The 26717-nt window shown below is 38.3% G+C and overlaps 1 protein-coding gene across 7 annotated transcripts in view; it reads left to right on the forward strand.

Moving 5' to 3' along the window:
• ADK (adenosine kinase) overlaps positions 1-26717 on the forward strand; it is a 528728-nt gene that overhangs the window by 15796 nt on the left and 486215 nt on the right. For 3 of the 7 annotated variants that reach the window (XM_053207897.1, XM_027062319.2, XM_027062320.2), the window contains exon 1: positions 191-270. The exons of 1 other annotated variant lie outside the window; for it this stretch is intronic. In XM_053207897.1, coding sequence (XP_053063872.1) covers positions 206-270 — 65 coding nt within the window. In that variant the 5' untranslated portion in view covers positions 191-205. Of the gene's footprint in view, positions 1-132; positions 271-22059; positions 22248-26717 lie in introns of those variants that run through there. 3 more of the 7 variants (XM_015067729.3, XM_015067730.3, XM_053207900.1) reach the window with 3 other exon arrangements.

A 26717-nucleotide genomic window follows, 5' to 3' on the forward strand; every position in this document is an offset into this window, starting at 1 on the left:
TGGACTCAGGCGCTCGTACGCAGCCTAACTCAGTCTGGGGTCCCCATACAGCCGGGGGGGCGGGACCAGAAGGGGCTGAGCCAATGGCTGTGGAAGGAAGAGACACCGAGTGGAAAGAGTCAGGAGAGGCGGGGTTCGGGGAGAAAGGGGCGGTGATGAGATAAGGGAGGTGGGGCCAGAGAGCAGAAGGGGTGGGAGTTCGAAGATGGCTGCGACCGAGGAGGAGCCGAAGCCCAAAAAGCTGAAGGTGGAGGCGCCGCGAGCGCTGAGGTGAGCGCTCCTCGACATAGGGTGGAGGGTGACGGCGTCTGCAACTACCCGGGGCCCACGTAGGGTTTCACGGCCCTGGAGCCGAATGGTGTCCTCGCTGTCGGCTTGGGGCCAAAGCTCACGATCGGCAGTTTACGGAGCTGCCCGCCAGGCTGCGACCCTTTGCCCCGCGCCCGCCCAGTTTGGCCGAGTCGCCGCCTGCTCGCTCCGGCTGCTCTTGGCCAATCAGGACACTGGCCGGGGAGAACCTATCTGGCGAGGAGCACGCTGCGGGCGCCACGTGGGAGCTCCCCCCCCCCCCCCCCCCGGCTGGGCTAGTGGGACTTTGTATGACCTGACTCGTGCAGAGCAGAGTCCAACCCTGCCACCTCCTATTTTCTGGGGGATAACGAGGAGGAGGTCCAGCGACTGCTCTACCCTTGGGCAAAGACAGAATTCTTAGGGATTTTTAGTAGTGTCGCGGAAGGGCGCCTTGACCTTTCTTTTTTGTACGCACTCTGAAAGTTGACATCTTTGAAGACCTTTTGCAGGCTTGGCGGGACGGTTTTGGGCTGAATAGATAGGAAATACTGATTCTTCTTTTTACTTTTTGGCAGCAGTAGAGATAATTTTGCCCCAACACCTGCCTCACATGATGTTGTAATTTACTTATAAAATGTTGTTTGTTAAAGTATTCCTTCCTGATAAGTATAAAGTGTAACATGCACAGTCCTTGATGATTTTGAAATGTTTGTTGTAAGGCATTGATTTTTATATGTAAGTATAGACAAATTGTTTTAAAACTATTGGGATATTCCTTGATTATACAAGACAAGTCTCATTTTTTCCAAAATCATACTTCACCTCCAAAAGAATGAAGCATTTGTAAATGAAAGGAGAAGGTCAGTTAGAGGCCTGATACTGTTTTCAAGCTGTTTTGGATGGATGGTGGCCGTATCTCTGCCAGTGCTTTAAAAAAAAATTTTTTTTTAATGTTTATTTTTGAGACAGAGAGAGACAGAATGCGAGCAGGGGAGGGGCAGAGAGAGGGAGACACAGAATCTGAAACAGGCTCCAGGCTCTGAGCTGTCAGCCCAGAGCCGGACACCGCGGGGCTCGAACCCAAGAACAGCGAGATCATGACCTGAGTGGAAGTCTGATGCTTAACCCGGTGAGCTACCCAGGCATCCTTCTGCCAGTGCTTTTAATGTATTCCTACTACCCTCAAAGGATTAGTTTGCAAAGAAATAAACTTATTTTTTCTTTTGACAACTCAGAATGTTCTCAATTTTAAAATAAATGTTTATTTATTTTGAGAGAGAGAGAGTGAGAGACAATCCCAAGCAGGCTCTGTGCTATTAGCACAGAGCCTGACCCCTGAGTGATCCCATTAACAGTGAGATCATGATCTGAGTGGAAAGCAAGAGTCGGATCCCAACTTACTAAGTTACCCAGGCGCCCCAGGATGTTCTCTTTTTATGTTAAGCTTTCAATCCATAGATTGAAAAAAGCATCGGCTTTTTGAATCAGACCTACCTGGGTTCAAGGGCATGTGCTTTCCCTACTCTGTCCATTACTAGAGTATTTTTTTAAAAGGTACCTCCTTCACAAAGTTTCCTCTACCAAATTGGAAGACAGATGCAACTTTTCCTTTCTATCCTACTAAACATATGGTCCTTAGATTTTTCTCTTATGCTGACACATTTTCAAGGCATTTGCCTATTTTGCAGGTGAGGAGATTGAAGCCCAAATGAAATAATTAGTTAAGGAACTGAAATATGAATCCAGAGCATCTGGATGCAAGTCCATTGTTTGATTCCATTGTCAGCTTTTTTTTAAATTAATTTTTTAAAATATTTGAGAGAGATAGAGCAAGAGTGAGTGGGGCAGGGGCAGAGAGAGAGGGAGTCACAGAATCTGAAGCAGGCTTCACGCTGTGAGCTGTCAGCACAGAGCTGATGTGGGGCTCGAACTTATAAACAGTGAGATCATGACCTGAGCCAAAGTCAGATGCTTAACAGACTGAGCCACCCACGCGCCCCCAGTGTCAACTTTTATATAGCCACCCAAGAAACACTACTCTCTGCTATGCAGCCTTAAAAACAATGGTAAATAATAATATTTAACATTTAGTATGTATGTATCAGGCACTGTTTCAGTAGTTTACCTGTTTTAAGTCATTCAATCCCACAACAACCTTACAGGGTAGATACTATAATTCCTTTACTAAGGAAGAAACAGGCATAGAGAAATTAAGTAAATTGATCAAGGTCACCTATCTAATAAGAGATGGGGTGGGATTTTAATCCAGGTAGTCTGATTCCAGGCTTGTGCTCTTAATTACCATGCTGTATACTTATAACTTCAAGCAATTATCCAAAAACCCTTGAGAACTGTTAACTCAGTTTTTGTTTCTCTATTTTTGCTTATTTTTTTTGTTACTGTACATAACTTGTTATATTGTTGCAATATATAGGTGTCTCATACTTAATTCTTTTTTTTTAAATTTTTAAAAAAAAATTTACATGCAAGTTAGTTAGCATATAGTGCAATAATGATTTCAGGAGTAGAATCCAGTGATTCATCCCCTACATATAACACCCAGTCCTCAACCCCACAAGTATCTTCCTTAATGTCCTTTGCCCACTTAGCCCATCCCCCCCATCCTACTTAATTCTTAAATATATTGAATGTATCTTATATGTCATTGTGTTTATTTAAAACTTGTGAAAGTGCTTGGGCTCCTAGCTGGCTTAGTTGGTACAGCATGTGACTCTTGATCTCAGCGTCATGAGTATAAACCCCATGTTGGGCATAGTGCTTACTTTAAAAAACAAACAAACAAAAAAACCCACCCCAAATTGTACAAGTCCTTAGGCAACTAAAAACTCACTTTATATAATAACCTATTTAGTGCCACTTGTAGACATGAAGTTAAAAGATTAGACACTTGAGTACTTGGACAAATCTCTTAATTTTGTGTGAAGACCTTTGGGGATTGGCTATTCCTACTTACATTAATTTGGTTTTAAGGGTTGCAGTGTGATAATGCACTGATTGGTTGGATTGCATGCATTATCTATGATGACTGGTTTGACAGTTAAGAGGCTAGCTACCCGTTTTGGTTAATTTTTCAGGAGAGTGGCTTATAAAGCCTAAGCACAATTTAATGTGTGGAATTAGACAGTGAGGAACAAATGAATGTATGATATATGTTTGTAGGTGTCAGGGAGAAGAGTTAGAACTTTGAGAATTTCAGTTAGCTCTGGGGTAGTAGTTCTCAACCAGGGGAAATTTTGCCTCTTAGGGACATTTGGCAATGTCTGGAAACATTTTTGGTACGGAGTGCTACTGACACCTAGTTAAGTAGAGTTCAAGGATGCTGCTAAACATCCTACAATGTACATGAAGCCCCCTACAACAAAAAAGAATTATCTAGATAACATTAACAATAGTGTTGAGACTGAAAAGACTACTCTAAGGGAGAGTATTTGACAAGTCTAGCCTCCCTTTTTCAAATATCCATTATTTTTCTAGGTTGGATTGCTTGTCAGGTTGTAGCAGTTACTAAAGCTGCAGAGAAATAAGCAGGCTTTAACATGTTTTCACGTGGGGTTGGGGAACAGAAGGGAATATTGAGTGCCAGGTATTATACTAGGTGCTTTATATATGCTATCTCCTTTAATCTTCCCAGCAGCCTGCGAGGTAGGTAATACTCCTTGTGTCACCGATGAGGTATTTGGGGCTGAAGGAAGTTGGGAACCATTTTTGGGAACTGATCCCTAGTTGAATATATTCCACGATGAATACCTATATTTAGGACCACTCATTTTCTTTTCTCTCCTTTGGAAATCTCATCCAAGTTCATTTCTTTAGTGGTCATCTCTAAGAGGATCCTGTTCTTTTGAAAGCTTATTGAACATGTGCCAAGTCTGTTTTTTTCCAATCAGTCTTTAAGTGGCTGCTATTTTAGGAATGGTACTAAATATTAGGTGCTAATATGTAGAGAGGTAAGACCCAGGCACCATCCTCCTGGTGGGAAATTAGTAAGGGTTGGGAAAATGATACCTGAGCATTCTGAAATATGACAAGGAGTTAACCAGGTATGAAGTAGGGTGTTTGGCTTTATAGGAAGGTTTGTTTGGAGGTAGAGATGGGAGAGAGCTGCCTCTGTAGGGGAACTACAGATGGTTTGGTCTGACTGGAGCAGAAGGTAGAGGGCATCCATACTTTGTACTGGACATGTACTGGATCATATTGCTATTGCTAAGTCCTTAAGTTGTCAGACCCTAATTTTAACTGTCTGCTGAATATCTCCTTCTGAGTGTCTTGCTGGCTCTTCAAAGTCATGTATATCAAGCTAAATCTGTCTCTTGTCCTAAATGTGCACCTTCTTACATGGCTCCTACATCTGTTAATGGCATCACTAATTCTTTCTCCACAGTTTGGAACCTAGGTATTTGCTTCATTTTCCATCCACATATGATTATCAAAGTTGATCTTTTCTTCTTCAGTAATGTCTCATAAACACCTTTCCTTTTCCATTCCTGCTGCCACAACTCAAGTGTAGACTTTATCTTGCTTACATTTGTTGGCTTCCTAACTAGTCTCTCCATCTCCAGTGTCAAGTTCTTCCTAATCTTCTTGAGACATAGCTGTACTTATTCATCATAGCAAATATTTGTACTTTCTGAAGTTGATGTTAGGAAGGGTTGAATCCTAAGAACCAACATCATAACTTACTGACATTAGCAATTAAAGATTGTTCCAGGTCATGACTTTTAGTAACATTAAAAAGAAAACAAACTGCAATTCTCCAATCAGCAAATATTGAGCTTTTCTCAAATTATTGCTTCCTAACCATTTCACTTCCATGGATTCCTTTTATTCTTTCCCTCTGTGTCCTGCCTTACTAAGGACCCTGCGTTTTAAAAATTGGATAGTAAATATAGGGAGAAAAGGCTAAGTATCTTAGGTGACCAAGTAATAGTTTTAGTAACCCTTCTTCTAAAACACATTTTTTTCTCTTTCAGAAAATTCTCTGGAAGATTAGTTTTACAAACTGAGCACACTGTTCTAGGAGCGTTCTGTTGTGAGGATTAAATGAGGAAAATATATGCAGACTGGCAAAGAGAAAGGGTGATTTGTACGTCCTTAGTGTGTTGCACAGTGCCTAGTCCTTAGGAGTGATTCAATTAATGTTTGTTGAATGAATTATTAGCACGGTATAGAGTGGCACTGATAACCTTCACTTTTTTAGACTTTATATTTTTAATAATGCAGCCTAAAATTGAAGATGGCTCTTTTTTGGATTATACTGCGTGCTGTTCACTTATATTCACAAATGTAATCCTTTATGATTAAGGCTTTGGGCTATGAAGGAAAATGGAAAACAAAAGTCTTCTAAGGTACTTTGTATGAATGTCCTAATAGGGTGCTTTCCTGGGCATTATATACTAGGACAGAGTGACGGAGGTGGAGAGAGAGCAGGGGCAAGCCTGCATGGATGGTCCTGGGTGTCTAGGGGCACATGGGAAATGCCTAGAGCTCAGGGAAAGTGGGAAGGGCTCTATGAAAAAAGATAGGCATTGAAAACCGTGTTTCTGATTTTAGGTATAGGCCTAGACTGAATAACACTAAATAAAATATAAGGCTGATATACTACTTTCTACCTGGAATACAGCTCCACTTCCCTTCCGTCACTTAAGATGCTGCCTGTGTGCAAAATGTTCACAGTTAGGTGGAATGAGAGAGGGAGAGAGAGAAAGAGAAAGAGAGAATCAGAATTATAAAGAGCATTTTGATCAGGATGGAAGGCAGTATAGTGATTAAGAGCGTGGTCTCTGGTATCTGATATCTGGTTTGACTCTTGGTCCTTATTAGCTGGTGATCTTGGAACAGTTGCTAACTGGCCTTGTGCCTGTTTTCTCACCTATGAAATGGGTATAATAATAGTACCTACTTCAAAACATTGTTAAGAGGATTATATGAGAAAATAAATATAAAATTCGCAGTCCATAAGTATACAATAAATGTTAGCTGTTATGGTATTGTTTATCCTACTGTTGACTCTCTGCTCCAAATGCAGCAATTACAAATTTAAAAAGAAAACAGATACAGCTATATTCAAGAGCAAGATAAACATATGCAGGGACTAAAACGGGAAGGAAGTATGCAATTAGACTCTGGGTTCATGAGCTGGTGGAAATAACTGTGTAGGGAAAGAGGTGTCATAAAGTGGATGAAACTGGGAGCTGGGCTGGGCCTGGATGAAAAGAAGGCTGAGTGCCTTTACTCCTGGCTGTTGCTTTAAAAAGCTGTGGACCTAAAGTGGTGGCACAGAGACGGCTGAGCTGCCAGATGGCTCAGAATTGGGAATTGTAATTTCCCCACTATCAAAAACATGTTATGAATCAAAAAATAAATAGCTATTTAAAAGAATAAATGGAGTTATTGAAATTAAAACAAAAAATAGGTTGATCAAACTCTAGACCAAACATTTTTGAAGGGAAAATTAGTGAATTGGAAGATAGTACTGAGTAATTCACTCAGATGTAAAATAGAGAAATAAAAAGGAATTAAGAGGTACAAATATCAATTGAGAGGCAACAACTTAACATCTAACTGGGTTTTCCAGAAAGAGGAAATAGTGTGAATGGTGGATAAGATATATTAGAAGAAATGATGGCTGACAATTTTCCAGACTTTAGGACCAGCATCCTCAGGTTGAAAGGGTATTCCAGGTCCATAGTAAGATAAAAACAAAAATCCGCACTAAAATTATGGAGATTTGATCCTAATTATTAATGTGTATAGAAAGAATCAGACAATTTAGACAACATCCCCAATTTTTTTTAATGTTCATTTATTTTTGAGAGTGAGAGAGACAGAGCACGAGTGGGGGAGGGGCAGAGAGAGAGGGAGACACAGAATTGGAAGCAGGCTCCAGGCTCAGAGCTGTCAGCACAGAGCCCGAAATGGGGTTTGAACTCATGAACTGCAAGATCATGACCTGAGCTGAAGTTGGACACTCAACCAAACTGAGTCACCCAGGCACCCCAACAATATCCAAAATTTAATAGCTGTTATCTCTGTGGAAACATTGTGGAAACATTATTTTTGTGTATTTATTTATTTTTTTTGTATTTTCCAACTTTTTTACACTGCACATGTATATTAGGACTCTGGATTTTAAGCTGGAGAAACTTGATGTGCACTGAATACATATTTTGGGTGGGTGCTGAGTAGCTAGATATCCCCATTACAGAATGGAACTCTGAGATACTAAGTAAATCTGAAACTTTATAAAATATGTAGTATAATGGTTTTATTACAGGTTGTAATCTTTTTGTCTATATTTCTGAAATCCCAAAAGCTCTGAAAACTGGAAGTTTTAACTTTTTTAAAAAAGTTAATTTTTTTAAAAGTTAATTTGGCAGCAAAACTTGATATTAGGCTCTCTGTAATATTTATCTGCCTTATACAACTGTATATATTTTGTTGTAGAAATATTAAGTTTGTTAATGACATGCTTGATGAAACTGTGGGTGGTTTACAAAGTACATAGTACATACAGTATATTATCTTCCTAAAAGCTATAAAATTTGGAATCTCATAAAATTGTGGCCCCAAAACATATCTTGCCCAAAAAATTCAACAAAAGGATTGTGGACCTTTATTAAAATTTTAAATTGCTTTTAAAACTTTGCTATTGTGCAGAAACATGAATTTCTTATCAGTTGCTGCATTTTTCCTGAGGTTCCCATTCAACACATCTATGATTTTAAGTATTTCAAAGATCTCTTCTGTTTAGCCCTACCATAATACTGGTCATGTATGTCATGGGGCGCCTGGGTGGCTCAGTCGGTTGAGCGTCCGACTCCGGCTCAGGTCATGATCTTGCAGTTCGTGAGTTGGAGCCCGGCATCGAGCTCTGTGCTGACTGCTCAGAGCCTGGAGCCTGCTTCGGATTCTGTGTCTCCCTCTCTCTCTGCCCCTTCCCTGCTTATGCTCTGTCTCTCTCTGTCTCTCAAAAATGAATAAACGTTAAAAAAAAAAAATACTGGTCATGTCATTAAGTTATTAGTCTTTTCTTCCTGTAAAATACTGACTGACTAAAGTAAAGATTTTTCTTCAACTTTTGGATCTCAAGATTTAGAAGGCTTATTTCACGGAAGTGGTCTTTACAAACTGAAGTTTCACATGCCACTTGAAAAGATACTTTTTGAATATTTTCCAAAGCAGATTTAAAGTTGTTACTTTCGCTTACATGTTTTATTTCTGATGTTTTTGCTTGAATTATTTGTACTTGTGGCCTCCTATGATTTGTGTTCATTTAGGAAGCAATGTAATTAGCTTTCAGCATAAGAACACCTGAACATGTGAGTTTTCATTTGCATTTTGGCTTTCATTGCGTGCATGCTGATTTCAGTGTCTTTTCTAGAATAGAGTAAGAAAATATGTACAGCATTTGTCTATGGGGAAAATTCCTTCAGAAGTAAATATACTTCTATGTAAACATTTTATTAAGGCCCTGTGGTCAGTGTTTTCTTTTTTAAATATAAAATTGCTTATTTGGTGGAGGAATACATTTTCTGAAAGAGTGCATTTACAAAAAAGATCTCAGTGACCTATCAGAATGATTAATCTTTTTCCTGTGGTTTAGCAAGTCCTTAATTAGTGACCCTATTTGAATGTAATTAGAACTCTAAAAACATTGAGGATTAGCAATACTGTTCTTAATTTTGTAGGGTACTGTGTAACATAATATGCTGTCTAACCAATGGATAATACCACAAAATGGTCTTTTAAAGGAATCTGTCTCTGTTGATTCATCCAAGAGGGGTCACTTGGAAACAAAATATAGCTGAAGAATCAAATTCAGATGTCTTGGTTTTCTCAAATTCCTTTAGGCTTGATATAGCAATAAACTGTTTTACTCTTTGAGCCCTAGAGCTGAAGTCTGAAAAACCATGTAAGTTTTTGAGTAAACAAGTTGAAATACAAGAAAATTATTTCCTTTAAAAATAAACAGTTCAAATGTGTTGTCTTTGAAGTTAATCACATGAGAAATTTGAACATTTTCTTGTTTTGTAGGCATGACTGAGGGTAGTCTTAGGTTCCTCCTAAAATAGAGTTTTTCAGAAATTGTTTTTCCTAAATGGAGATGAAACCATAGTTATCATTTTTAGTTTAGTTTTGTTGAAGATTAAAGCTGTTAAGCTGTAGAAGTGATGCAGGCTTATACCCTGGGTTATGTCTCTGTTCTTACATACTCAAGATGAAGCGACTCTAGTACAGATGGCTTGTTGATGCACATGAAAGTATACTGACAAAATTCTACTTGTTTGTTTTACTTAGCCGTTGCTTACCCAAATGTATAGAACTGGGTGGTTTAGATTTGAAATAGTACAATAAAACAATTACAATTACATGATTTAAAGTTTTTTAATTTTTTAATTTTTGTGTTTTGAGAGAGTGATCAGAGGAAGTGCGGAGAGAGAGGGAAGAGAGGGAGAATCCCAAGCAGGCTCTGCACTGTCAGCTCACAGCCCAATATGGGTCTAGAACTCCAGAACTGCAAGATCATTATCTGAGCTGAAATCAAGAGTCTCATTGAGACTGACTGAGCCACCCAGCTGCCCCCAGTTACATTATTTTATTCAGTAAGTAATATTCAATGTTTAGTATTAAAAATAGTATTTTAGTAAAAAAAAAAAAAGGAAAAGATTTGTTTTTTTTGGGGGTGGGGAATACAAACCTGTGTTTGAATGTTGTAATGGTGCTGTATAGAGAAATACATACATTTCTAGACTTAAACTCACAGATCTTTAGTTATCTTGGTCTACCCTCCTCCATTAGGCAGCAGTTCCTTCTTTAGCACTCATTTCCCCTGTGTGTGCACCATTCCTCCCCTAGGTTCAGCACAAATAAGGGAAGAGGAGTACATTTTTCTACTAATGGAAACACTCGCGCCGCGCACACACACACACACACACACACACACACACACACACGAGACCTTTGACTTATGTGAAGCTTGAATAAACTACATTCCTGAGAAGATTTGTTAATGTCCGGTAGATATCAAGTCCAAGCCAGAGCTCCTTAAATGATTTGTTGGCCTAGATGTTGAATCTTTACACTTAGAAAACAGATCTGTATACTCATAAGCAAGCTGTTCTAGCCATTCCTTTTGAGCAGTTTTTCCAAAGACTGCTGGGAAATGCTGGCGGGAGTGGGGGTAGGAACAGGGGTGGGAGGAGATGACTGGGTGCGAATTCTCTGGTAGGGTGGGACCTCACAGAGCTGAGGTTTTCTGCAAATTGTGGAGTTGGGGTGTGAAAACAATAGCATATTTCAGCCAAGATGTGCCTTTGAAATTGTAATTTACAATTTCATGTGATTTTTAGAAACTTTTGAACATATTTTAGAACCGTTAGATTGTTAGTGCCTTAAAAAGTCTAATATTTACATAGTAGAGGAGAGAATTGAAGCCCAGAGAGATTAAGTGGTATCAGTCAGGTAACGCAGCTAGTTACTTAAAGCAATTAAGTATTTGAGTTGAGATTTGATCCCAAGTCCTATAACTTCCTATTGTATTTACCCTCCGGAACAAGAAACGAAGTGCCTGTTTTCTTTGAAGTTTGTTCCTTTTGAGATAAAATAACATATTTAAGGATTATATCATGTGCTCTCACTTACCTTTTCTTACTGATCCTCACAGGAAGGGCACTAGATAATTGTCTTCAACTGAGGAAATAGACCCAGAGAGGTTAAGACTCCCTAATTAGTGAGCTCTCAGTTCACACCCAGGACCTACAACTCACATTTCCTGCTGTTTATATTACATTTATGAAGATACAAATTGAGAACTTGTCAAGGTGAATTCTGTGTGTCCTAGATAATCACACTATTTAAAGAAATTCGGTGGCACTGTGTTTAGTAATCTTGTTTAATTTTTGTCTTTCAAGTTCTCTTATTAACCAAACATATGTAGCCCTTCCCGTCAAACCCCAAGAATAAATAATACTGTATTCCCTTGTGGAATATACTTCAGTTGGTTAACTCATTGAACTTTTGAGCAGATTTCCAATTAAAAAGCCTTGAGCAAACCCAATTTTGCTTATGTTTAAGAATTAAACTGTTCCAGTTAAGAGAACAATATCTGATAAGTTTTAATTTACTTTACAGATTTTAGACTTTCCCCTGATATTAATAATTTGAATCTTATGTCCCAAATATTATTAATTATTATAATAATATGAAGTAACTTATTGTTTAGAAAGTGTACTATATGCCCAAGATTACACAGTGAGTGTCAGAGATAGGATTCAAACCTGAATCTGTCTTATTAAAGATTTTTAATAATTAGCTATAATATTCAGATATTATGTAAACAACAGCAACAGGAATCAATAGTAATTTGTATGACTAAAAAATTAAGCACACCCTTTGTTTCAAAAATTATTCCTATATTATAAATGAAACAATAACTAGTAATCGTCTGAAAAGCTGTTAATCTTTTAATACTATTAGTAATTTCAAATCCTGTGAAAATGTTCTACCAGATCTGAGATGGCAGTGATGAGAATTTTTTTTCATTAAAAATGACCTATAGTCATAATTAGCCTTGGATCTCATACAAATAATAATAATAAAAATCAACCTTTTAATAGAAATGATGAAATGTTCAGTTAACCTACTTTTAAGAATAGGACTATAACATTTCATTAAATTCATATAATATTTAAAACCTCAATTCCATAATGCTTGATAATCATAGAAAAAAGAAAGTGGGGGAGGGAAATATAGCTCTGTGAATAGGAAGGGGGAGGTAAAAGGAAGTGATAAAAAAGAGAAAGGCTCAATTCCTCTTAGCTATTTCTGATTTCTGTATAATCTCCAGCCTCAGACACCTCATCTTTTCAGCTTTTCACTCAGCCCTGAACTGTGTGAGTTTGTGAGAAACTTCTTGTTATGAACTGGGTCCTAATAAGGTTTTTGTTTAGCTTTGTGTATGTACCTGTGAAGTGAGTAGTATAAATTAAAAATGCTTTTCAAACTACATCATGAATCAATTAAGTTGTAGCATAACTGGTATTTTATAAAAGGAAAACAATAGAAAGTATCAGTGCATTGAATATAGTTAAGTATTGCTTTGTGAAACATTGTTCAGTTAGGTATAAGTATAGTATACTAGGTTGCAATGCAAAATGTATTTTTCACAGTGAGTGTGGCTTTCTATCCCAAAATTTAGTGGCTTAAAATAACAACCATTTTATGAGTTCATGATTTTGTGGGTCGGGAATTCAGACGTGGTTTGACTGGTTGACTCTTCTGCTCCATGTGGTACTGACTAGGATCACTTGGAGGTATTTAGCTGACCACAGGTCTGGTCTGGAGTGTTCAGTTTGTCCTTACATGCTTGATGCTTCATTGAAGATGGCTGGAAAGCTTGGCTCAACCTGCTTCTCTACCTCGCTGTGTAGTTTGTGATCCTCTCCATGTGGTTTCTTCAACCTCTTTGTTGGGCTTCTTACCTGGCAGTTCAGGGCTTTAAGAGACCAAGACAGGAACTGGCAGTCCTCTTAAGGCTAGTCTGGAATCTGTTATAGCATCACTTCATATACCCTATTGGTCAAAAAGTTCTAGGGTAAAATTCAAGGGGAGGGGGCATAGACTTTTGTCTCCAAGAAATTGAGGCCATTTTTAATCTGCCACAATTATGGTAAAGTAATTTTGAAAAACATGACTGAATTATATTTCCAAGCTTTTAATCTGTTATTGCCCTTTGAAAGATGATTACTCTAATAGTCTTCTCCTCTCCATTGGGAAATATTATAAGTCTATTTTTGTTTCAAAGTTCAGAATTTATGTATATTATTTTTCCACGGAATACTGATTATTTTAGGTTTTTGGAGAAATGATTTAGGGGCGCCTAGGTGGCTCAGTCGGTTAAGTGTCCGACTTTGACTCAGGTCGTGATCTCATGGTTTGTGAGTTCGAGCCCCGCATTGGGCTCTGTGCTGACAGCTCGGAGCCTGGAGCCTGGAGCCTGCTTCAGATTCTGTGTCTCCTCCTCCCTCTGCCCCTCCCCTGCTCACTCGCTCTCTCTGTCTCTCAATAATAAATAAACATTAAAAAAATTAAAAATAAAGAAATGATTTAAGGTTCAAAAATTTCTGTGAAGTCTTAATTTTGCTACCTAATACTTCCTAAAATGTCTGTTTGGCATGCAAAAGGAGCTGCCTTCTTACAATGCCTAAAGATTACATTTGGATTTAATAACTCCCTTCACATACAGGCAGTTTGAGGTTCTTATGTTTTTGTTGAAACCAGAATGAGTGAGAAATCTGCTTGTTTCCCACCCCCCTTCAGTAAAGAAAACAAAAACGTTGAATAAAAGAAAAGGTTAGAGGGGCACCTGGGTGACTCAGTCAGTTAAGCGTTAGACTTCAGCTCAAGTCATGATCTCACGCTTAGTGAGTTCGAGTCCCACGCTGGGCTCTGTGCTGACAGCTCAGAGCCTGGAGCCTGCTTCAGATTCTGTGTCTCCCTTTCTCTCTGCCCCTCCCATGCTCACGTTCTCTCTCTCTCTCTCTCTCTCTCTCAAAACTAAATAAACATTAAAAAAAAAACTTAAAAAGAAAACATTAGAAACTCGTTCCATTATTTATAAAACAACCAAATAGAAATGATTATTTCTTAGGACATTTTTCAGATAAAACTGCATATTCAATTTGAGACTACATTTATTTTTACTGTTGTAAAGAAAATGGTAGGGATTAGGACTTAGAAAAAGAATGTACTAAGGGCTATCTAAGTTAATTTATTTTTACATTGGAACCTTTTGTCAACATTTGTGTTTTCAACTTCTGAGTCTTGAAAGATTTTGATAAGCAAGGCCTCAATAAGGCCTAAATTAGATTCATACAGCTGAATGTCTAGGATGGGGGATTTACTTAGCTTGGTAGTAAATTTAGCCATTTGCTACTCCTTGTGTACCCCTAAGTTCTTGCAGAGTGGTTAAAAATGTTTTTGTCAAAAACCACTCTTGTGATTTTGACAGAAATGAAATTTTGAAAAATGAAGAGGTCTAAGAAATGATTCTTGGCTTTAATTAGGAGTCTTGGTTAAATTAAAGATTAAAATGGCAATTCATTGGCTGCTCAATCTATTTAAGAATAAGGAAGAAATTTCTGAAAATATTTCATATGGTGCTCTAGCTAATCAGAAAACTCACTGAATCACTGCATCTTGTGGGTGAAATCATGGTGTGGTGTTCTAAAATTTGGATATTTATAAAAGTCTCAGACTTTTGGGTTTACTCTAGTGACACTATGTATAGTGGTAATGAGCCCCAGTTCTGCAGTCAAACTACTAGAGTTTTGATTTCTGTTTTGTAACGTGTGACTTTGGGCAAGTTATTTAACTCTTTGAGCTTCAATTTCTTATCTGTAAAATGACAATAATATCTCCTGATATTTGAGAGGTAAAATGGGATAGTACTTGAAAGATAGATAGCATGGTGTCTGCCACAAACTATGCACTCAGGAAGTTTTACTTCTTATTCTATTTATGTATATACCTATGGCTGCTAGCATTTGACTCCAAGGATGGTTTCTTGTGGTGGTGTTCAAATGAAACTGCATATACAATTCTGGACATTTATTTTTAGTCTATCAATAGAAAACAGTAGGCACCACAGAGTAAGAAACACCAGAAGGAAAAATATGTTTCACAAGTCTCTATCTCCAACCCTGACCTCTCCAAGAGCTCCAGCCTTCTGAACTTATCTTGTGCTTTCTCCATTTATCTCAATAAACAGCACCATTTACCCAGTTTAGTCCACATTTGCCCAATGTGATCTAAAATCTAGGAGTTGCTCTAGATTCCTTCTTTTTCCTTAGTCTCTCATGTCTAGTCCACCAGCAAGCCCTGTCATTCTGTCTTGAAAATGCCCATCTTCTTTTATGTCCACCACTATTGTTTGTCATCTATATTACTATAATAGGCTTCTAATTTGGTCTTTCTGCTTTCGTGTAATCCATTCTCTACACAATAACCAAGGGTGATTTTTGAAAACAAAATCAGATCATGTTATTCATCTATTTAAAACTTAATTACTCCTCCTGTAGTCCATTCTCTACACAATAACCAAGGGTGATTTTTGAAAACAAAATCAGATCATGTTACTCATCTATTTAAAACTTAATTATAGTGGTTTCCTGTCATGCTTATAACAAAATCAAAACTTCTTAGGCTCATAAAAGCTAAGATGATCTGCTTCTTGCTCTGACCACAAACATTTCTTCTCTCTCTTGCCTTTTTTCACACTGGTCTAGGCATCATTTTACTGCTATCAGTAATGGCCTGCCTCCACCTGGCTTTGTCTTGTCATTCATTTCTCTCCTGCTGGAAGCCTTCCCTGACCATCTAAAGGAGCCTGTCTCTACATTGATCTGCTGATTTTAATTCTCTGCATAGCACTTATGATCATTTGATGTTCTTACTTGTTTGATTATTCATCCATATCCCCTCGCTGGAATATAAGGGCAGTTCACGTTCTTAATTGTGGCTGAATTTCTAGTGTCTTGAGCAGTTGAGTAGGTACTCAGTAGATATTTGTTGAGTTAATGAATGAATAATTCCGAGGCACTTGGCTGGCTCAGTCAGTGGAGCATAGGACTCTTGGTCTCAGGGTTGTGAATTCAAGCCCTATGTTGTGCAGAGAGATTACTTAAAAAGAAAATCTTTTTAAAAAATGTTTATTTATTTTTGAGAGAGACTGAGGGACAGAGAGAGGGAGACACAGAATCAGAAGCAGACTCCAGGCTTAGACTCCAGGCTCTGAGTGCTCAGCACAGAGCCCGACGTGGGGCTTGAACTCATGAACCGTGAGATCTGACCTGAGCTGAAGTTGGACGCTTAACTGACTGAGCCACTCAAGCGCCCCAAAAGTAAAATCTTAAAAAAAAAAAAAAAGCTTGTTTGTAAGTACCATATACCAGATCTATAGTGAAATAAAAATGAGAAAAATTTGGTGTTTTTTGTTTTTTTGTTTTTTTGAGAAATAGAGCACAAATGGGGAGGGGCAGGGGGGAGAGCGAGAGAGAGAATCTTAAGCAGGTTCCACACTCAGCGCAGATCCAGACAGACAGACTTCGGGCTGTGTCTCACAACCCTGAGATCACGACCTGAGCTGAAATCAAGAGTCAGTTTCTTAACTGCCTGAGCCACCCAGGTGCCTGAGACTAATCTATTCTATAGAAACTATACTTTATAAGATTCTAACAGTACTTTGGGAAGAGCTGTTCTTTATTTTGTGATGTGTTTCATACATTTTTATGTTAAGATGCCCTTTCTTTAATGAAATGGTAGTGATATTCAATTGCATAATTTAAAAATGTGTTCTTGTCAGCATAAATAATTGGGTAGCACTGTTGCCCTCTACCTTTAGATTGGAGGTTTTCTTTGAGTTTCAGAGATTTGTAGTTCACTGGAAATAAAGAAGCACTGTGTAGGTGTTCCTGGGAGGGAGGTTTGCTAAGAATTCTTACTAAATAAAGTTCAGTCAATCAAATGTTATTATATTCTTCAAATTCTCCTGGGAAATAAATCATCAGGTTCCATTTAAAGATTATATTGTTTGAATATGTAATGTTAAAGTGAAATGTGACATGATCTACAGATAATCATTAAAAGAAAAAAAATAATAGGCCTCTTTTATATAATGTCTTTTGGGGAAAAGAGTAAATACATTTAGCAGTGTTTCTGGGAATAATCTTGTCCATAATGAAAGATGACTAAAATTGCCTTAAATTGATCAACTCTTTAAAAAACAACCGAAGTTGTATTGAGACACAAGTGAACTTTTTTTGTTTGTTGATCAATAAAAACTGAAAGGGATTTGAGATGTCACCTATAACAACCTCCCTTGTGTTTCAGGTAAGAAAACTGATAGTCAAGGTTATACTGTTTTTTGTTAGGTCCAGGATTAGAATTCCCATCTCTTTTTTCCCAGGCTCCTGAAACTTAGGCTATAGCATGCTACTTATTTTTAGGAGAAAGTCTTAAGAATTTTCTCTTTTTGGAGTAGGATATAGATTGTTTTAGAAATATTACTTTATTAGCATTTTCATTTATATTAAATGAGGAGATGTGTTTTTAAGTAATATGCAGGGAAGGCATTCCACATTCAGTGTTGTGATAGCTGGCCTCATAAGGGCTATGTAGAACTCTAAAAGTGGTATTAATGCTTTTAACTTTTGTCAAGGTAAGATTTAAAATTAACCAAGAAAATCATAAAGACATTTTTGTTATTCCTGTTTTAAAGAATAAAAATGAGAATAAAATAAGCCCAGTTCCTCTAAAAATAAGGGTATTTTTGATGAGTTGTGATTTAAAAAATACATTTTAAAAAATGGAAAGAATAAGTTGTGAATTTTTAAACCATTTCAGAAAGATAATTAAAATTTAACAATAATTACAAAAATTTTACTTTAGTAAAACCAATATATAATAGAAAGTTTATAATCAGATCAGTATGAAAAAGAAAGATTACACATAATCCCACTCTCCAGAGAAACCCATAATGACATATTGGTATATTTCTTTCCAATCTTTTTTCTTTGCATAATGGCATGTATTTTTTTTTTAACATGGTCAAGATCACACTTGACATTCCTTTTTTTATTTTGCTTTTTCATTTAATATATGATAAATATTTTCGTACATCCTTAAACAGCCTGTGAGGGGCACCTTGGTGGCTCATTCGGTTGTGTCTGACTCTTGATTTTAGCTCAGGTCATGATCTCCATGGTTTGTGAGTTCGAGCCCCACGTCAGGCTCTGCACTCATAGCACGGAGTCTGCTTGGGATTCTCTTCCTCTCTCTCTGCTCCTGTTTCACTTAAGGGTGTGCACACACACATTCTTTCTGTCTCTCAAATAAATTTTAAAGGTGTCTGAAAACATTTTGCAATAGCTGTATGACATTCTTCTGTAATTTATTTAACCATTACCCTATTTTTTGTTATTTAGAATATCATAAATTTTTTTCTATTAATGCTGAAATGAATAACTGGTGTACAAATCTCTGTTCACATTGTTCTATTTTATTTATGATAGTTGCCTAAAAGAATTGGTGACACATACTGCCAAAAAGCTTTCTAGAAATGTATTAATTTATACTCCCACTAACAATGTACGAAAGTGCTTGTTTTATTGCACCCTTAACAACAAACTGGTTGTGTTTGATGAGAACTTTGCTATTATTTTGAGGTTTGAAGCATTTGTTGAAAAAATTTCGGATGGTGGGTCTACATACTGTATTTGTTTATGCTACCCAAAGACACTTAGCTGTTTGGAGTTAGTTGTCTATTTGCTTTTACAGTGGCTGACTAACCACATGGTTAAATAAAATAGAGTATTTACTTACCTATCTTTCCAAGAGCAAACTATTCTGACCCACTTATCTTGATGCAACTATTTATTTATTGATGCAACAATTTAAATTGTAAGGTTAGTGAAGGTTAGAAATTTCAGTTGGCCATTTTTTTCCCTAAAGTGAAAAGAATTCAGTTGAAATAAGTTACTTAAAAAATTGATCAGGGGGCACCTGGGTGGCTCAGTCAGCTAAGTATCTGACTCTTGATCTCATCTAGGGTCTCCATCTCAGGGTTGTGAGTTCAAGCCCTGCATTGGGCTGCATGCTGGGCTTGAAGCCTACTAAAAAAAAAAATTAATCAAAGAAGTTTAAATAATAGTTACTCAGTAGCTGCATGTGAAGTGTGTGTGTGGGGCGGTGCCGGGGGGGTGTGGGGAGATGGGGGGAGAGGTGGGGGCGGGGGAGATCTGAAAGGTTGGGTGGAAGGGAGGGTAGGGAAAGATTAGAAAAAGAGTGAAAGAAAGGCCTAGGAGAGAAAGAATAAAGAGAACTTCTGCTTTTGCCTGGAAAAACTTGTCTTTACTTTTGTCCCTACCTTATTGACTCAATCACACAGGAGCCCTGTTTGCTGAAATAACATTTTTATGCCTATACCTGCTGAAATGAACTGGTACCTAAATATGTTTTAAAAGAAATTTTTTGAAAGTTGTGTAGACTGATTATGAGTAAAAAACATTTAAAGTTTTGATTGTTAGATGAGAATGTGATGTAGCTTTACTTTGGTTAAAGATTTGGATAGTACAGACCCTTATTTTTCCTTAATGGCACAGAATTTAGTATATTTTTGTTAAGTAAAATTTTGAATCTAGAAGCTTAAGAAAATTAATATTTTAAAAAACTTTATTGTTAAAAATCAAGAACGGGAATCACTGAGTATTTTAGGCATGAGGAAAAGTGCATTTTGTTTTTCACAGGGCTAAGTTCATGTTAGCTTTCATATAATGCTTCCCAGAGATGTAATTTTAACCAGTGTGATTATAACAAAGTAGTACTTACCCATGTGCCAAGGACTCTAATAGATACTTTACTAGAATTAAGTTTTAATTTTCACAATGCCCTGAAAAACATGAGTGGGTAAACTGAGGGACCGATAGGTTAAGAACCAGTCCAAGGTCATGCAGCTAGTAGGAAGTCAAGCAGGGGCTCCAAATCTTGCCTGTCTTGCTACCTTTACAACCTTACTACTTAACATGGCCCACAGACCACAAGCACTTGATGAAATCTGAATGCATAAAGAACTGGCAAAATGTTGGCCATAAGACCTATTGAGTCAAACTCTTTATTTTAATAAGATCTGTCAAGTGATGTGTATGCATAATAAAGTAGCACTATACTACATCCCATACAAAAATTACATTGAGGTTTTGAAATCCTTTCTAAGGATTATTCCTGATTTAACTTTAGTTCATGTGGGCTATCAACATTTTCCACTTCAAATTGCTATTCTGTTGCCTCTTTGATTCAGATCTTGTTTAATCCAGAGGAACAATTGATTTGTTCTGCTTGTGGACATTTGGTCAAAGTCTGAATCAGCCAAGCATAGTTCTGGTTTTAACAGCCTTTAGTCCTGGACTGAACGCACCAGATTTATAGTCCATGGGTTCATTCTGGATATGCATTTCCCAAATTAAAGAGAACAATGCTTTAAAAAAGCATTTTTGAATGAACCTTGAAGTCTTTTGAAATATTTGATGTTTTAGATGGTTACCAAGGAACCACAGATCTGAATAAAATGGTCTGCCTACTAATTTCATTTTGTGAACATAATTATTCCGTCAGAGGGGCAATGATAGGTAAGAGAAGAAGGAAGTTTAACTTAGAATATCAACGTCCAGTAGAAATATAATGCAAGACGCACATAATTTTAAGTTTTCTAGTTGCCACGTTAAGAACGTGAAAAGAAACAGCTGGTATTAATCTTAATATATTTTAACTCAGTAAAGCAAAATATTAATGCAACATGCAATCAGTATAAAAATTATTACTGAAATATTTAATATATTTTTTTGTACCAAGTCTTGAAAAATTTGGTATGTATTTTATATTTACAGTGTCGCGATTTGGGTGCTAAATTTTCAACAGTTAAAAAGTGAAATGTAGTCCAATGAAAACAAAATTGTGTTTAATGGAAAATATTTTACATTGCTCTGCTTTTAAAATTTAAACTAATTAAAATTAAATAAAATTAAAAATTCAGTTCTTTCGGATACATTAGGCACATTTCAGTATCACATGTTGGGTTGTGTTTCTAATATAACTGATTTCAGACCTATGGCATTGATCACACCCTGTATGGTCAGTAGTGAATGCCACTGGAGGCTGTAATGAGTTAATATAAATATTACTTTACAGAGAATAAAGAGGGAATAAAGAAATGCCATTTAGGTCATAAAGCCTGTATTGATATTACTCCCTCCGATCCTTACCGCAGTTGAAATTTACCTTTTATTAGTGGTTCAGAATCAGTTTCTTAACCCTTTAGCCCCACTAAATTGTAAGGTTAGGGCCCCGAGTTAGGGTCCTTCCAATTCCCGCCCGCCCCCGCCTCGTGGCATTAGTTGCTTGCTTCAGAGCTCTGCATACTTTTCAGAAAATTGTGGTAATCCGACAGTTAAGTGTGGCAAGCAGTATAGTATGAGTAGGTTAATTTGACCCAGAGGCTTTATAACTATATATGTACCTGGATTACCTGCGACTTGCTAAAAATACTAGTATCTGGACTCCACCCTTCTAGATTCTGATGCACAAAGTTTAAAGTGGGCCCTGGAAACTTCTACATTAAATAAGTTGTTCTAAGTGTTTCTGAAGTCCGAGAACGTTTGGGGACTGCTGGACTCAGCAAATGATTCTTAAAGGCTGCGAGTTCGAATTTAACACATCATGCTGTGTTGCCACACATTCGGGTTGCCACGCATTCGATTTTCCCCGGGCTGAGGTTTCCCAGGAGGTTGCTGCTTTTCTTCTGCACATGGGTTTTTTTCCAGGCTGTTAAATCCCATCCCCGAAGATTGCCCTGACAGCGTCCCTGTCCCAAGTCCTGTTAAAGCGACCTGAGCCTGTAGAGGTAGAGCGTGGCCATGTGACTGACAAACCAGTTGCCAGTTTCGGGCGGCCATTTTTGAGGCGGGCACCCAACCTCATGCCCCATAAACCGGGTATAGGGGGAACGCTGTTACCAAGACTCAAGATGGCCACCGTTCCCACTAGCCCCTCGGCAAGCCAGTGGGCCAAGCAGCCGGCACGAGACGGCGCGGGCGGCTCGCCTTGGCCGGAGGCGCCCCCGGCTCATCTCCGGCCACCGGCCGTGGGCGGAGTGCCCGCCTCCTCCCGGCGCGGCCAATCAGCGCGTGGGGCCGTCTCGGCTGGGGCCGCCGGCGTGCGGGGTGTGTGAGGACGCGCTCCCGGTCGCCGAGTGCCTGAGCAGAGGAGCAGTTGCCGTGGTACCTGCTGCTGCTGCTGCCGCCGCTGCTGCTGCCGGTGCGGACGCAGAGCTTCGGACGCGAGCGCTGGTGCGTGGGGCAGGAAGGTGAAGCCATGACGTCCGTCAGGTAATGAAAGAGGGCGGCAGTCTAAAGTGCTCGCCTGCTGGGCATTAGCCTCCCGACTGCCGAGAAGTGTCGCCCCTTCTCTTGAGTGGTCTGGAGCCTCCCCGTGGCACGGGTCTCCCACACGTTGCAGCTTCTCTGCACTTTTCAATTTGGTCATTTCTGCTCTCAGAAGTTTTTGGGTTTTTGGCACATGGAGGAGCCCTGTAACTAGCCGCACCGCTGAGGTGACCCTCGTCCAGATGCCGGGGTCTGAAGCTTGCTTATGTGTGTAGGATTTCTCATGAAAAAAATGTAGCTATCTTTCCCCCCTAGGGGTGACCCAGCGCCTGAGGAAGTGTGACGTGCACGGTGTGTAGCTATGCCTGCATGTCATGCGTTCTGACAACTTCGTTTGTGGCCATGAGCAGACCTGTATATTTGGCCCTCTCTGATGCAATTAGATCGCCCCCCGGGCTGTGAAATTGTGTGCCCCTAAAATGTTTGCTTATGACTGGAATTAGTACTCTGGCCAGGTACCATATGTTTACTTACTTTTTTCTGAAATTCACAAGTGAAATGACTTTTGTGAGATAGTAGATATATAATGAGAGCGCTGAACAGATTAACCCCCAGTTGCTCTTCCAAAGTTGTGATGGTTTCTTGCTTTCTCCTCCTCTTCTTCTTCTTCTTCTTCTTCTTCTTCTTCTTCTTCTTCTTCTTTTTTGGTTAATGGTGACGGATTAATGGGCCACTCCACTTTCTGCAAGTAGCATTCTCTGAATGTTTAACTATGCTAATGCGACTACTTATAAAAAGAGATAAATTGCCGTATTTACCTAGTGTTCTGAACTGCCTCTTTTAAAATAGACCTTGGCAAAAAAAAACCCCAAAAAACATTAAAAAACAATAAACAAAAAACCTTGGCGATCGTTGTCCCAGAGAAAGGGAGGCCCTAGCACAAATGTGAAGAGAATAAAATAAATTAATTTTTGGTCTTTGAGCTTCCGGCAGCCTAAGCCCTGGTGATTTAACGGTTTCTCAGTGATAATTTTGAACTACACAATATTTAAGAGATGACTTGAGAACCTCTTTCAGGTAAGATAAGGTAAGATGCAACTGTGCTGAACTCGGATACAGTTTCTTTAATTGTATAATTTTATACCAACATAGACAAAGTGTAATTACCTCATTACGCAGAAGAGGAAATTCAGGTGCTAAAACTTGGAGACCCACATGGGAAGGTTTCGCAGTAAGTTATACTGGGACATGAGAATCTAGCTTTTAATGTTAATATTTTAGGATGTATTAACATTATGCTGTCAAACCAAGTTAGTCCCCCCCTCACCCGCTTCCATTCCCATCCTGGCAGCCTGCTGCTAATTAGGAGTGTGGGTCAGATACTTTTATGTTAAGCATCAGTTCTTATGTGGACTTAATTTTAATTGACCATTGTCTTCTGGCTACTCTTGAGTGGAGAAACACAAATCTAAAGCTTCTGTTGGCAAGTGACAACAGGATGCATGTTTTAATGTAGAGGTTGAAAGGTTGTTCTGTTCACAAGACTGAATTAAAGGTTGACATCAGCCTTATTTGACTTATGGAAGGATTGATAACTGCTAATAGTTAAATTTATGCTTGTTTCTTCAGATGTTAGTTGCATTTTATATAGCCTTGAATTATAGTGGTGACTCAAAAAAAATTTTTTTTTAGGTGTTATCTAAACCAGATACCACATTTACACCTGAGGAAACAGACCAAGAAAAGTCGAGTGCCTTGTACCAAATCATTTAGTGGCAGTTAGGAATTGAATCCAGACATCCATGATCTAGTGCACTGCGTGATGCCTTTATAGGAACAATATACTACTTAAATTTCCTGAAAAAGCTGCTTCTGTGAACAAAAATTGTCAAGTATTATGAGAGACAATTATAGCAACTCTTGCTTTGCTCTAGTCGTTTGAGGAACTTGATAACTTAGAATGTAGGTTTAGAAGTAGGCAGGAAGCCTTCTGAAGTTGAAGCAAGTCTGTGTAAGTGGTGGCAGTTTTCCATGAGTTGGTAATCCTACAGATACCAGCCACTTTCCACTGAGGACTGCATTCAGTGCAATTTTGTCAGCCTTAGTTTTCACAAACATGGTATTAGGCTTGTTCCCATTTTGTGCCTAGTCTAACAGTAGCCCAAAAGATAGGTGTTACTGACTGGCTTTTACTGGTGAGGAGAGTGATTGAGATCACAAATTATCTAAATCTGAGTTTATGTCCAATGTTGTTTTTTATACCACACTTAAAATAATCAATGCTAAATGTAGTAATATGTAGCTTTTTGCAATGACAGAATATAAGATTAGAAACCAATGAGGACCAATGATCAACATACCTGGGTTCCGGGAGTCATTTTTTTTTTTTTTTTTAGTTAACTGATTTCCCTCTTTTCTTCTCTGAACGTTTGTTTAATGAACTACTCAGTGATGACGATACTAATAGGTATCCCACAGTGTTGTTGGGTAGGTATGAAAGTGCTTTTAAATTTTATGGCATTTTATAAATGCAGTGTTCTCTCATTAAAGCAATTTGAACCCCCTAGAGAATAGTGTTATCTGAGAATAATTGTTTAAACTTTAAAATTTTTAAATAGAAAGCAAACTAACCTATTTAATTCCCTCATTTTACATTTCAAGAAACGAAAGCTAAGAGATGTTGGGATTTGTGTAAGCTCACACAGATAGTTGCAGATCTTGAACTAGAATCCAGATCTCTAGACACTTGGTTCAATGCCCTTTATAGTGTAGCATTCAAGTATTAGGAATTCATAAACAGTGATTTGAATTAAAAAAAAATTATTTATGAGAGAGAGATAGAGTGCGAGTAGGGGAGGGGCAGAGAGAGAGGAAGACACAGAATCTGAAGCAGGTTCCAGGCTCTGAACTCTCAGCACGGAGCCTGATGAGGAGCTCGAACTCATGAACTGCGAGATCATGACCTGAGCTGAAGTTGGACACTCAACTGACTGAGTTGGCAAGTGACAACAGGATGTGCACCAACAATGATTTAAATTAAAAGCATTTTTAAAGTTTATTTATTTTGAGAGAGAAAGACAATGCGAGTGGGGGTTGGGCAGAGAGAGAGGGAGATAGAGAATCCCAAGCAGGCTCCGCGAGGTCAGCATGGAGCCCGATGTGGGGCTTGATCCCATAAACCGTGAGATTATGACCTGAGCTGAAATCAAGAGTCAGTCGCTCAACTTACTGAGCAACCCAGGAACCCCAAATTAAAAGCATTTTTTAAAAAAACCTTAGATCTTTGAGTGAATTTGGTGGAGATACTGTTTCTTTGGCTTACTATTTGCATTCTGCTCTGCTACATCATTACTGATGAAGAGTCTAAATTTATAGCCTCTAAAACCAGTTATCCTTGAAGAATAATGTTTGTCTTTTGTTATATGTATCAGATTCCAGCTGGGCTTTATTTGGAAAATGATAGAACATATCTGATAAATTGATGCTTTTGTCATTTTTAATTGGCCCAGTAGGAAAGTTGATGCTTGGGTTAAATTCAGGAGACAGGAAAATGTGCAGTGTCAGGACTAGATGAGAATCTTAGAGGGCATTTTACCTTTTCCTTTCTCTATACTGGACCTTGAGGCCCAAAGTGAAGGGTATGTCCTAGTTAGTGGTAGAGCTTAGGATTGAACTTAGGTTTTCTGACTCCCACTTTATGTACTTTTCACTGAGCAATACTGTTTCGAAATACTGCTATGAATATTGCTTTGTTTTCCTAACATCAGTGTCTAGTCTGGTTTTGGGCATTGCTTACAGCTGGATTTTGTCCCAGGGAAGACTAGGAAAATGAGGTAGGGAGATTGGGAGAGTGTTTGCTGTATAGCTGAGGAACCCTATTCTTTGGCCTGCCCAGACAGGTCAGATTTGGTCTATTCTGGGACTTGACATGACTGTGCCCTACATGATGATTATGGAACCACTTTTGTGGGTTAGGCCTACATTGGAAAATTTATGTGGGCTGTGGGTTGGGTCCTATGGTGTTTTTCTCCTAACACTCAAGTCTTTTGAGATGCGTCCAGTAATATCTGCCAAGCCACTCAGATGGCGAACATTCATTTGGAGACTAAAATCTGGCTAAGAATGAAACTGCCTTACTTTGTTGAGTTGGTTTCTTTGGAGCCTTTAAATAGAATTTTCAAACTCATTGCAGGACTTGTGTCTTTTATAAGAATTATAAATTTCAGATTTACATAAACTTTTTTATGCTATGGGACTTCTTAGTGAGACAAGTGAGCTTTTAAATTAAAATGAAATTGTTTCATTTATAAAATATTCTGGAGAACTAAAACAGAAACCCTTCTGTTACAGAACTGTGCAGTGTTGTCAGTTGTTAATGCTCATATTTGTAAATAGGTCATCTTTCCTTGAAAAAGCACACAAGGTTTTCTAACTACAAATCTTTCCAGCCACAGTATTGCTACATTAAGAAAT

The sequence above is a fragment of the Acinonyx jubatus genome, chromosome D2 (genome assembly GCF_027475565.1).
Source record: "Acinonyx jubatus isolate Ajub_Pintada_27869175 chromosome D2, VMU_Ajub_asm_v1.0, whole genome shotgun sequence".
NCBI lineage: Eukaryota > Metazoa > Chordata > Mammalia > Carnivora > Felidae > Acinonyx > Acinonyx jubatus.